Genomic DNA, 12,503 nt, shown 5'->3' with positions numbered 1-12,503 from the left:
ACTGATGACCTGCATGGGAGGGGCAGACGGGACTTCCCCAGGTCCTTTTGGCTTTGCAGACTTCCAAGTTCCTTTAATATTTCCCCATCAAAACCTTTAATTGTGCCCAAGTTTCCTCCCTTGTGGCAAGGAGCTGTTCAAGCTCATCACTTTCCAATGGCACAATGGGATTTCAGCGCCTGCCACCGGCTCTGGGTGATGTCTGGAGGCAGCTGGTGCTGTCGGCCTTTTCCTGCCCCCTCTTCTGCCTCAGTTTTTGGGGAGCAAATTGTGATCCCGGAGCTGCTGGTGAGCACAGAGCCGAGTTGGGTTGTTTTGGGAGCTTGTATTTCACAAGGCTTCAGAGGGACACAGGGAAGAGCACTCAGTAAATAATTTGGGTTCTCCATATCACCACAGTTACAGGCTGACAAAATTATTGGAGTGCAGCCTTTGCAGGAAAGCTTTTTTGAGTTTCCGCTGTTAAAGGTTAGGTTGGGTTATTTTCAAGTGTGGAGACTCAAATAATTGCTTTAGCCCCAGACAGTCCCTGGCTCCCCCCGGGCTGTGAAACGGTCCCACCCTGACCCAGCTTTAGTTCTGCTCGGGCTGTTTCCTCCCCACCCCACATTCCATGTTCCCGAAGCCGTCGCTGCCTCCTCCTCTTCCTCCTCCCTGTGGTACCAGCCCTGACTCTATTAATCTGCTTTAACCCCAGAAATCAGAGACTTCCCCTCTTCGGTGCCCTTCTTGCTCTTTTATCTGCTCCCTGTGCCCAGGTTACACCACACTCATCTTTACACACAACTCCCGTTTTCAATTTTTTTTTTTCCCTTTTTGTTTCTGTCCCAAAATGACAAGTGAAAAATCAAGAAGGTTTTACAACTTCAACATTAAAAAAATTTCTGCTTTGCAATCATCACCGTTCAGGACTTTCACTTTCCAATTTGAAGCGTCCCTTTTCATGAAAACATAGGAGGAATTCATTCTTTAGACCCGGTGTCTAGGAATCAAACCCAAAACCTAACTTTGCTGTATTGTGCTCAGATAATTTTTTTTTCCTACGTTTCTTACAGACACTTTTCTCAAAAGCTAAATATTGTTCTCGGGGATTTTCAAAGGTTGTCACTTGGAATCCTGTCCCATCACAAGTACCAGTGTTCGTATTTAATGTGGAGTGTTTTATTTCTGTCCCTTCATGTTCGTGTCTCTTCATGTGCAGATGTGCAGCAGAGAGCAACATCAGTCCTTTTACTGCGAGAGCTATCAGACTTAGGAAAAGAGGTTAAGCTTACAGGCAACCTTAATATTTTTAAAGTGATAGTCTGTTTGGAGTTACTCTGTATATTTGGGGAAAAAACAGTGGCTTAAGGTATTTCTGCACTGGCCAGGCATTCTTGCTCCTGCAAGGACCACTTATATTGTTCTAATTTACAATAGTAAAAAATAGTTAACTCATCCAATGTAACTGTTTCCCCCTTCTTTGGCTTTAGTGTTTTGTTGTACCTTGTTTGGGTGGATCAGCTTGGCCAGGTTTACTCTTTCGCCCTATGAACAGATGAGGCAGGAACAAGCAGCCGGGTTTGGGGCCAGGAGCTCCTTTTGCTGACACGCCATGGAAAAATATCTGCAGAATTTGCTTCAGTGTTAGAAAAACAACTACTACAGGGAAAGGATCAAAATTGAATTTTTTTTTTTATTATTTTTTTTTTTTTTAGATACCTGGAGCAGGAGAGGGAATTTTCCAGTTCGTGTTTGTACACTGCTTACTGTTTTGGGGGAAAAAAAGGTGGAGATATATTTATGCTTTTAGAACACCACTGCAGAAATATTCACGTAAAACCAGGTCGTATTGGAGGAGAACAAGCCTGGTTTATTTTAGAAATGCTGTTCTAGAGGTATCGAGGAGAACGTTTCTCTAGTAGATCTATGATGAATATCCTATGGCTGGGACTGGGACCTGGCACAGAGGATGGGGAAAGCGCAGCCTGGAGGAGACATGTTCTTGGTTCCATAAGGATTCATTTAAAATATCTTGCAGTCTTTAATATAAAGGCAGTTTTTAATTATCATATATGTTGTGGTTAAAAATCTATGTTTGCCTGATAGTTTCCTGAGTTATGAAATCAGAGCTTATTTTGCATGCTACGCACATTTATTATATCCACGTGTATACTACTATGTTTGTAAAATAGTGTTAATCAAAATCAATATAGCTCATGGCATCGAGACTCTGTGTAAATATTACGGTATGTGAGAGCACTGGCTTTTGCTTAACAAATAGTAAAGCTGTGAAATGCTTGCGAAGGCTTCTGTGGGCAAGGAGAGGCCGGGCGAAACGCAAACTTCACGGGTATTTTTAGTAGCTGGTCAAAGACTGTCATTTTTCCACCAGCCCGATGCTCCTTTTTTCTTTATTCCCAAGAAAAAACACTAGAAAATGAAAGTGTTTTTCCCCCCCTGTGAGTTCAAAAATTAATTATGCCTTTTGCACATAAGAAGATCAAGCCAAATCTTCCTTAACTTATACAAGAAACATCATCTCTGAAATGTTAGATGAAATTTACTGTCGTGCAGATCTGTATAGAGACTTGACACAAATAGGTAGAAGAGCCTCAGAAAATTAAGTCTTTGTCTTCATGAAGTTTTCTCCAGCAGGGTTCATTTTGGGTCATAATTTGGTGGTGTCCTTGAAAGAAAAAACTTTGTTGAAGTGGCTCGCACTTTCCCTTGGTGCTGAATTGCACCCCCACGCTCTCCTGCAGTTGTTCCGGTGAAAACATCTGTGCAACCAAGTAGTGAACCGGATTGGGGAACTGATGGGGGTTTAAAAATAACTTTATTTTAATAAACCAGATTTATTTTTAACATAATAGTAGTTCCTGTCTCAAGTTCAGCTCACAACTCTCTGTGTAGTCCTGGTATAACTGAGGGATCAGCAGGGGAGGGGGCAGGAATGAGCATTTTGGGGGTGGGAGAAGGTGCTACTGTTGAGATCTCTGCTTTTTCTGCCTGTCCTGTTGTAAACAAAAAAAACTACATTTGCCACCACACTAAAAGTGACACAGGAGGGCGAGGAATGATCTTCTGGAAGGTCATGGTGCCAGAAACAACATGAAGTCAGCAAAGACAAATGTTTGGGACAAAATAACCCCATGCACCAGAACCATTTTGGAGACACATGGAGATACTGTTGGCCAAAACTGTGAAAAATAGGTCCTTTGTTTTATCCGAAAGTAAAAAATAATAATAAAAAAGAATTATTAATCCAAGTCAACAAACTAATAAAGCTTTTCTAAAGCTTCTGTGTTTCGGAAAGTAGGTTGGTGTAAAAGAATAACTGCAAAATAATTATTTGCTAAAGAGCCTAATGAGCTCGGTGTTGTGGGGCAGCATTAATCCTGTGTTTAACTCACTGTCCTGAGGCTGGTGTGAAAAATGAGCCGTGGAGGAGTGGACGGAGTCACTGCAAACAGCAGCTCGTTTCCTAAGCCTGGTTTACACACTGTTGAAGCGCTGTAGTAAACAGTTTAGATTACTGGGCAGTGACGGATGCTTTTGATTCATATAATTCTTTGGCTGGATCGTGTTAAAAGAAGCTGTTTTCCAGAGAAAAGAGAGAAGTGGTTTTGGAGGCACCCTGAAGAGGAACTTTGTCCGGTTTTGGGTTTTGCTGTAGTGAGAGTATTTTGGTACTTCTGTGACTAAGTGGATATTTATTTTGACTTAATGTGTATTTGATTAGGTTACATCAGCTATAAATACTGGAAGCTCAATACTGTATTTCACCGTCTGTCTCTAATCTTGGCTTTTGAGGAACGTTTAATGTCTTGTTGTGGTTACAATTAATCTGCGTGTGTTTTGGCAATTAGCATTGATGTGCAGCAGGCAGCGGCGGATTCTGGCAACTGTCAATCAGCATCTGTAATCGGCTCTGAAAAAGGAAAACACAAGGTGATTTACTGCCTGCCCGGCTATTTGGCAACACCGTTTTTGGACAAACAGCCTTTCTGGCGCGAGGTGTTTGATTTGCCATGATTTGCTGTGATTTGCCGTGCCGGCGCTGAGGGGCAGGGGAGCAGTGTTACTGTGGCTTTGTTTTGATAAAGCCGTCTGTTATGTCACTGGTTTAATGGGCTAGAATTTTTACTTTCTTTGCTGCCTTTTGAAACAGCTGCTGTTTTGTAAACTCTTGTAATTATGCTGAAATGTTTGTTTTTAAAACAAGCTTCATTACCATCTAAAAAAACGTATACACCTGTTAATAGTGACAGAAGGAAGATATGTAAAAATTCAAAGCGGTTGAATTCTCCTGCTTGGCTAAGCTTTAATAAAACTGATAATATGAGATTATATGAGTAAAACACAGGCAGAGGAGGGAAAAAAGGTTTGATTTTTCAAAGAGAGCAGCTCCGATAGTTCCCGTCCTCGCTACTGCTGTTTGCAGCCCCAGCCCTGGGTGTTCCCTACACCTCGGGCTGTAGGAGTTACTCTGCTAATCATTGTTTTTTCTTCATTGTTTGCTTTGGGGCTTTTTGGTTTTTAAAGGAAGTGGGAAAAGTTAAGGGCAAGAGGTGCCCGCGGTACAGTCCTGCCTAGTAAAGTGGGTCTGAACCTGGTAAGGACCATGATGTGCTCTGGGCTGGAAGATGTGACCCCAGCTCCGCCGGCCGGACACCTCAGAGGAGTCACTGCATCTTTTTCCGGCACTTACCGCCTGTGAAATGAGATAAATTAAATGCTCTTCCTTGAGCCGTTTGCCAGGTTACAGAGGTAGGCGCTGTACCGGGGTCCTCGTTAGTGTTACCTGCTTCTTGCATTAAGTATTTTAAACTTATTTTGAACCAGGAGGCAATAAAATGTTCAGGAACTGCAAAACAGCCTCTTTTTCCGTCTGATCGCTCACTATCAATGTCTTATCTTTAGATTTTTCCCTTCTACATCTCGATAGTACAAACGCTGCGAAGGCGGCTGTTTGTGGAGAAGCTTTAGCCCCGTTTGCTGGGTCCCCAGTCAGGGTTTGGGCACATCAGCTCTTTTCTGGACTCGGTAATTGCCATCAGTTTAAAGCACCTTAGAAACGGAGTAACAGGACTCTTTGTAGATGATGAGAAGAGAGAAGCGTAAGAGTCACTTTCCTTTATGTAAAATTACACAAATTACGGAAGACTATAAGAGAGTCAAAGTTCAGAGAGACTCTTTACACCCCTCAAAACCATAAAAATAAATGGTGTTTTGACAGGGATGAATTAACCTTATTACAGCTTTTTCATTTTTGTTTGAGTTGACTGATGCTTTCGTTAATAGTCTGTTACATTTGTATGCTGTTTCTGTTGTAAGGTGGCTGTGGTAGCTTGTGTTTGTTTTTTTCAACTGTATCGCTTCTGTATAAAACGCATCCTGTGATATATGCTGAGAGCCAGTGATTTCTGTGTATTATTCAAACAAATGACTCCCAAGGAATTATCAGTCTAATTACTAATTATCAGTCTGCTGTTATAGGCTGGTTATTACTGGATTTTTCAAAACCTTCATCATGGGGAAGAAATGGAAGAATTTGAACTACCATAGTAAAATTACAGAAAAAAACAGCACTTAAATGTTTGAAGTAACTTCAGTACTAGCAGACCATCCTGAAATCGCATAAAACTTCATTTATTTAAAGGTCGTTGGTTGTGGGGGAGGCTGTGCACGTCTCTCTGTCCATGGGGCACTGAGGTCTGGGTGGGTCGGGGGCCAGAAGCGAAGGGTGCGGGGGGCACGAGCTGCGGAACAGCCGCAGCTGGGCTGGGTTTGCTCTCTGCTGAGCCTCCGAACGGCCGCATCCATCCGCGGACTTCTGGAAAAAGGGGGCAAGAAATGACACTCTTGTGAAAAGTGACAATAAGGCCACAATAGGCGGTGGCAAGTTCTCAGTTATTCAGACCACGTGTGCCGGTTTGACTGAAGATGAGTTAATTTTCTTCATGCAGTTAGAAACCTTTCTTTTTCATAGCTAGCACAGTCGTTGTTTGGACTTAGTTTGAGAACAAGAGGTAACACCCCAGCATGGAGTGAATGTTTTTAATTGCTCTGGTCTGAGAGCCAAGGACCCTCTGAGCTCTGCCCACAGGTGTGAGGCAGTGAGGAAGGGGGATGGATGGATGGAGCTTGACTGACACCCAGACTGAGCAATAAGAGTGTTCCAGCCCATTAGTGCCATGCTTCACATTTAAGGAGAGTCAGGGCCTTCCCGCATCTCTTGTTCTCTCTGTCTGGGGCCTTCTTGCTCTTGCTCGTGGGTGACTTGTTTTTTTCTCTCACGCAGAGCTGGGGGAGATGTGGTTCAGGACGTTTAGTTCGGCTTTTTGCCGCTTTGCAGAGGCCTCTGAGCCTTTCTGCCATTTTCCTTTTTTTTCTCTATTTGGGACCGGGGTGTGGCTTCCTTGGACTGGCTGCTCAGTGTGGACGGAGTTGGCGAAGAAATGCCTTGAGTATCTTTTATTTCTATTTTATATATATATTTACTAGTAGTGTATTAGTATTTTCTTCTTTTATTAAACTGTGTTTATCTCAATCCAAGTTTCTCCCTTTTGATTCTCTCCCCTATTGAGGTGGGGGAGGAGGAGGTGAGCGAGTGGCCGTGTGGTCATATTGCCCGCTCAGGTTAAACCACACCACCGTATTAGCCAGACGCGCGCGGTCCATGCGCCGCATCCCGGGGATGGGTCCGCTCGCGTCTCTAACAGCGTCTCTGCTCGCGCAGGTGCCGACGTGGCAGTGACGGAGCCCGGCGGCGCGGACGGCAGAGCAGAGCGGCCGGAGCCCTTTGGCGTTGCGGAGGACGGGCCGGCGGGAGGGGACGGCTACGGCCCGCAGCCCCCCACCCCCGACAAGGAGGACGCGCTGCAGGCGGCCGCCGTCGCCAACCTGCGCGCCGCGCTCATGAGTAAGAACAGTTTGCTGTCGCTGAAAGCCGACATGCTGGGAGAGGATAGTTCTCTGCTGTTTGAGTACTTACCCAAAGGCACGCACTCTCTCTCGCGTAAGTTTGTGGTTTTTATATATTCTTTGTTTACTGGTACTTTAAGTGAAATCTTTAGTGAGAAGAAAATACAGGTCACTTGCTTGTTTATTGCCACCAATATGTTAATACCCAGTTTGAAGTCGTGCTTAATCCCGCTTCCCATAAAATGTGGAAACCTGTGTCTGGTATCGATCCAACTTCAACGTTAACTGCCGAAGCCATGGAAAGAAGTGTTCAGTGTGTGTAGCACTTGTCCTCAGATTTCTCTTTTACTTGTTTGCAAAATGGTACTTACAAAGAACACACAAAGTATTTGAGTCCTTATAGCAGAAGAAGGAGCTGCAAAGGTTTTGAATTCACAACTGCCGGGTGTTGAAAGGAGGTTTGACTGTTGCTCCTGTGTCTGCAGAAACGCTTGTGATTTTGTAGATTGCGTGATCTTGACTCCTCGCTGTTTACTTTCAGACTTCTCGCTAAGTAATGAGCAGCTATTGATTGGTTTGCTATAGTCGCTCATGGAAACGAGTGTTTTTCTCCTGGTGATATGTTAGAGGTAGCTGATATGTACCATTATGTGTGAGCAGCTTATTTTTCAGCGTACTTTTGTATTTTGTTCATTGCAATTGTAAAACAGTTTGATTCTCGGTGCACACAGACAAGGACGGGCAGGAGCTGGGATCCAGCCGCAGCTGCCAGGGGGATTTATGCACCTTGTGATGGGACATCAGCGATGTCACCGTCTGTCACGATAAACTGGAGTAATGACAGAGCTGCTCTCCGTCCATCGTCCTTCTCTTGGGTGGAGGATTTTAGATTTTGCTTAAAAGCTGAAGGACCACTTGGCGTAAAGACAAATGCATATAAGGCAGTCATAAAATGGGGCTAGAAATTAGAGATTGCCTGACCAGCTGAGAAGTGGAGTTTGGGAACAGGCGTGATATAGGCAGAAGACCAACTGGTTTTAAAGTAAAGCTTGACAGATGTAAAAAGGGGGTCAGTGATAGATGATCGAGGGGTGCGATGACTCAGGAGGTCCTTCCAGCCTGGATTTGAGGTCCCCAATTTCCAGTCCTCTCACTGTTACTTGCATTTCATTCAGCTGAGCTTCAGTTATCTCATCCTTATGGAAGCAAATTGTGTCAGAGGAAAAGGCGACTGCTGGCCCGGTCTGTGGCTCCCGCACCAGGACGGGATGTGGCTGTGGCCTGCGAAGGGGAGTTTTACAGAATCAGGAGTTAAGGGACGTATTTTTATTTCATCTTACTCAGATTCACAGGTATTAATTTATTTTAATCACTTGAAAAAGATGTTCTGATAGAAGACTAGCTTGCTTTTAAGTGGTGATTACTGAATGCAATAGGACATCAAGTTTAATGAGGATTTTCAGCATATGAAACAGTAAAGCAAGTGGTAAGAAGATTCTGGAGATCTAAAAGCACAGTCTATGCTGGTGCAAGCTTTGTAGGTGTTTTTCACATTTCTCTTCAAACACAATTTGAGGATGTTGAGTCATTTTAAGTCCTGGGTTATACTAAAAAAAAAAAAGGTGGAGGGAGTAGGCAGCAGCACAGTGAGCGAGATTTTTATGTTTTAAAAAACCAAAAGCAGCACAGTTTTAATCTGTCCAAATTGTAAAGGAAACACTAATTTCAATAATTTTAAGTGATCAATCTCTCTCGAGTTTAAAAAGTGTGAAGTGTGTCTTTACTAACGGCTCTCACTGGCTCGTGTTCGTTCTCTCTTACAAAGCACCACAGTAGCTGACTCAAGGAGCCACTTTCACGTTTATTTTTCTTTTCTGGAGGAAAAGATTTAATGGAGGTTGACAGATCTGAAGAGTATATTATAAATGTTTAAAATTCTGATGAGCCATTTCTGAAGGGGATATTACTCTTCAGGTTACTGCACACATTACAAGTTTTCATTTTTCTTCCATGTAGTTTGCACTGTTGTAAAAGTTAATAGAGGATACCCCAAGGTTTGCATTTTACCCCGAGTTCTTTTTTCCTAATTCACTGGATATTGTAAGGATCATATGAAGTGTGAAATTACTTCACATTCCGCTGGTGGAAAGTGAAGCCGGGGATGTGGGTGGTGGGTGCTGTATCACTGGGATGTAAGTGCAGCATTTTTAAAGTTAACCACTTCAAACTAAATTAAAATCAGAAGGGAAAATTTAAATATCTTGCCATTTGGGCAGCACAGTTGCCAGACAACCTGCAGCTCAAGGGCTCAGAGGATTTAGGATGTTCATGGTGTATGATCAAGAGTGATGTTCACATGCTTGTCAGAAACCTAAAGAACATGCAGGTTTTGCAGAAAAAAATACGTGTCAGTTATTCATGGGTAACACTGAGGTCGTCTTGGGTCCCGTTAATTATTGAACCTGCGTAGTTGGGGACATTTTTCTGATAAGGAAAACTGACCCTTTTGTATTTATTGTCTTATCTTCACATGTTTTCATGGTTTGTCTGTAAAAGCGGGTTGTTCTTTGCTGATTTCCAGCTCAGCGATGCTGTTGGACTGAGCTCCCTGGGTTAATAACGTGTGTTTTATTTCATTGGTGATACTGAACTTTGGTACCGATGTTCTGTACGGTTACACCACATCTACAAAAGTCTCAAAGGCTTTAGTTGAAAGTCCTTAGCTGGTTTTGCCAAGTGTAATCAAGAGAACGAGAATTTTAATGTTCATTAGAAAATGAGTTGGTTAGTTTACATCCTTGTTTTCTCTTAAAAAAAAAAAAAAATCATTAAATTTTCAGATTTTGGGGTGACTCTTCCACATTTTCAAACAGTACATTGCATACTTTTTTATAAGTCTAACTTTGGCTTTTCCTGTTTACCCTGTTGCAACTGGAACTGTTTATAGAAGCAATTCCTCTGAAGGTTCTGGCCAAGTGATTACATGGTACACAGAGCCCTTTTCTTTGGGGCAAACCCGCTAATATGTTATTTTTAGTTGGTGGTTCATTGGAGCCAATAATTTATACTCGCGCTGGATGTTTGAGGAACACATTTTACACAGTGCTCAACCTTGCCAAGAGAGAGTTAAAGCTGTTCAGTTTGGCGTGGAATTTTTGTACATGGTAAGCCAAGATTTAGGGGAGAATGGATGCAGTTTTAAACGAGAGATAATAACCTTTACCTTCTGTTCTCCACAATAGTTTCTCTGGCAGAGAATACTATATCCATATAATACTGTTAAACCAGTGCATCATCTTCTGTACACAAAGCTGGCTGAAGGAAGGCGCTTTTGATTTCTGATTTAAAAATTAAAATACTTTTCATTAAAATTCATTTCAATACAATTTTAGGAAGGCAGAAGGTTTCTCACAGTACCAGTCAGAATGGGGCAAACCGTAAATCCAGGTGCTCCTTGCGTTCTTGTGCACAAAGTCTGGGTCCTTTATGTGGGTTTCTCTTGTGTTACTTGCAGTTGTTGAAACCAAATAAATATTAATTATTGTTTTAAAAACCATCTGTGTACTGTGTTGTACCTTTGTGGCTCCTGTTGAGTGACTGAGTTTATTGTGTCTGCTTACTCTGTTTCATTGCTCATTCATGAGCCTTCACTTTTCCTTTACCAAGTGCATAGTTTCTTGGGAACCTATGTAACTCTGCAAAGGTGCTAATAAAGAATTAATCAAGCCAGACCCTGCTGGCTTCTCTTTACTGGTGTTAAATACCAATTGTTCGATGCCTCGAAGTTGTCTGGGTCCCAGTGTATAGTGGGTGTAAACCAGGCAGTTTGAATTGGTTTGGTATGTTCAGGGAAAAAAGAGAATGTGTGGATGGCGGGGCGGAATTCACTTTTCCCCCATTTTTTTCCTTTCTTGAATTTACGGCATTTTATTGTTTTGTTGTCGTGTCGTTAAATGATAACGGCAACAGATGAGCACCACCAGAATGAAAACCTGACGTATTGTTATCACACTTGAATAATAGAATTTAACCAAGTTGGGAAAGATTTCAATCTGGGATCAAAGCAGAGGAAGGTAAATCAAACATTCAGCTTGTGGCACAAGAGCAGAATTTCCTTCGATAGCTGATAAAAAGTTGGGGTTGGGATTGTGCGCGTCTCGTAACCCTTGTGTGCATTCCCTCAAATGCTTTGTCGTGACCCAGATCACGGTGCGTTGTGTTCGGACATGGGGTAAACTTTGACTTGTTATTTGTAGCTGCATTGAAGAGTGTGTTTTTATATGCATAAAGGTTTCAGTCAGACTCTTTCGTGTTAGAAATAAAAAAGCCTTTAGGGCATAGAGTGCTTTCAGTATGAATTTGTTTACTTTTATACCATATTTGCTTCTGATTTTGCCTGCTCGTTTTTAAAGAATAATGACGTGCTCAATATGTCGTTCCAATATTCAGTCAAGGTGTTTGTTAAAGTTCGTTTAACAATTTGTAATGTACGCTGAGCTTGATTTCACTGCCTGTATTTGTATGTAGATTTGCCGCTGATTGTCAGCACAGTGTCTGGAATATCATTTAGCATGTGGCTGTTGCACAGCGTAGGCTAGAGGGTGTGATGATGCTGTTCTTTTTAACTACAGTAGATTTTTAGAATGTACCAACTGTCAGGTATAATTTAATAGTTTTGTACAAATATTTGACCTTCCACGCTTGCTAGCTGTAGAATGAAAGGAATACTTTTCCCATCTTTTGTAAAGCACTTTGAGATCAAGGACTGACAGCACTATATTGAATAAGACACCACGGTCGCATCTTGAGATCTGAAGCTTTAACATAAATTTTCAAGAAAAATAGTAGTAGAATAAAGTTCGTGTGTGTGTTACTTAAAGATTGAAATGTATGTGTTTGAAATGGTGCTTTTCCAAGAGTTGTCTTTGCAAAACGCGATTGTTGGGGGTATTTGTGCCTCTTTTTCCTGGTGGGCTCCGTAGTGACGGTGCCGTGCGATAGAACCCGTTACACACATCACGCACGAACGAGGCTTTTTGGGTGGGGAGGCTGGTTTAAAATAAATAAAAATAAAAGCAGCAAGCCTGGCATCCGTGTCCTGCCGCATCCCTCCAGGGCCAGCCGAGGAGCTGCGGCACCGGCCGGTGTGCGGTCACCGGGTGAGATTCCTTTCCTGTGTTCCCCAGGGCCTGGCACCAACCCCGCTCCTTCCAGGGGCGACTGCGCTGGCAGAGTGGACGCCCCGGCCCCCCTGCTGCCGTCAGCCCCCCCTGGCACCCAGAGCCCCCCCGCCAGCCACCCGGCTGGTGCCGTGTCACCAGAACCCGGGACAGGAGGAGAGGGGCCCCCCCTGGCACAGGTAAGATCGGGGGGAGTGCAGAGATTTAAATGCAAAGCTACCTGTTTAATCGAATCGTGCCCAGTTAGGAGTACTTCAAAAGACTGTAATACCTTATACTTTGATCCGTTAGCTTCCTTTTTTTTTTTTTTTTTTTAAAAAAAATATAGGTTATTTTAAAACTAGAAGTTTCAGGTCAAGGCTGGTGCTGTCCTAATTTTATCCTTCCTGCCTTACCTCAACAAAACTTCTGTTG

The 12,503-nt window shown here is 42.9% G+C and overlaps 1 protein-coding gene across 7 annotated transcripts in view; it reads left to right on the top strand.

The window, feature by feature from the left end:
- Nucleotides 1-12,503, top strand: part of ZBTB46 (zinc finger and BTB domain containing 46) — a 47,466-nt gene that overhangs the window by 21,261 nt on the left and 13,702 nt on the right. For 5 of the 7 annotated variants that reach the window (XM_065645323.1, XM_065645327.1, XM_065645326.1 and 2 more), the window contains 2 exons: nucleotides 6,725-7,003; nucleotides 12,096-12,268. The exons of 1 other annotated variant lie outside the window; for it this stretch is intronic. In XM_065645323.1, coding sequence (XP_065501395.1) covers nucleotides 6,725-7,003; nucleotides 12,096-12,268 — 452 coding nt within the window. The remainder of the gene's footprint in view (nucleotides 1-6,724; nucleotides 7,004-12,095; nucleotides 12,269-12,503) is intronic. One more of the 7 variants, XM_065645328.1, reaches the window with a different exon arrangement.

Source organism: Caloenas nicobarica, chromosome 15 (genome assembly GCF_036013445.1).
Source record: "Caloenas nicobarica isolate bCalNic1 chromosome 15, bCalNic1.hap1, whole genome shotgun sequence".
NCBI classification, from domain to species: Eukaryota; Metazoa; Chordata; class Aves; order Columbiformes; family Columbidae; genus Caloenas; species Caloenas nicobarica.
The sequence above is the reverse complement of the archived record's forward strand: the minus strand, read 5'-3'. Positions and strand labels throughout refer to the sequence as shown.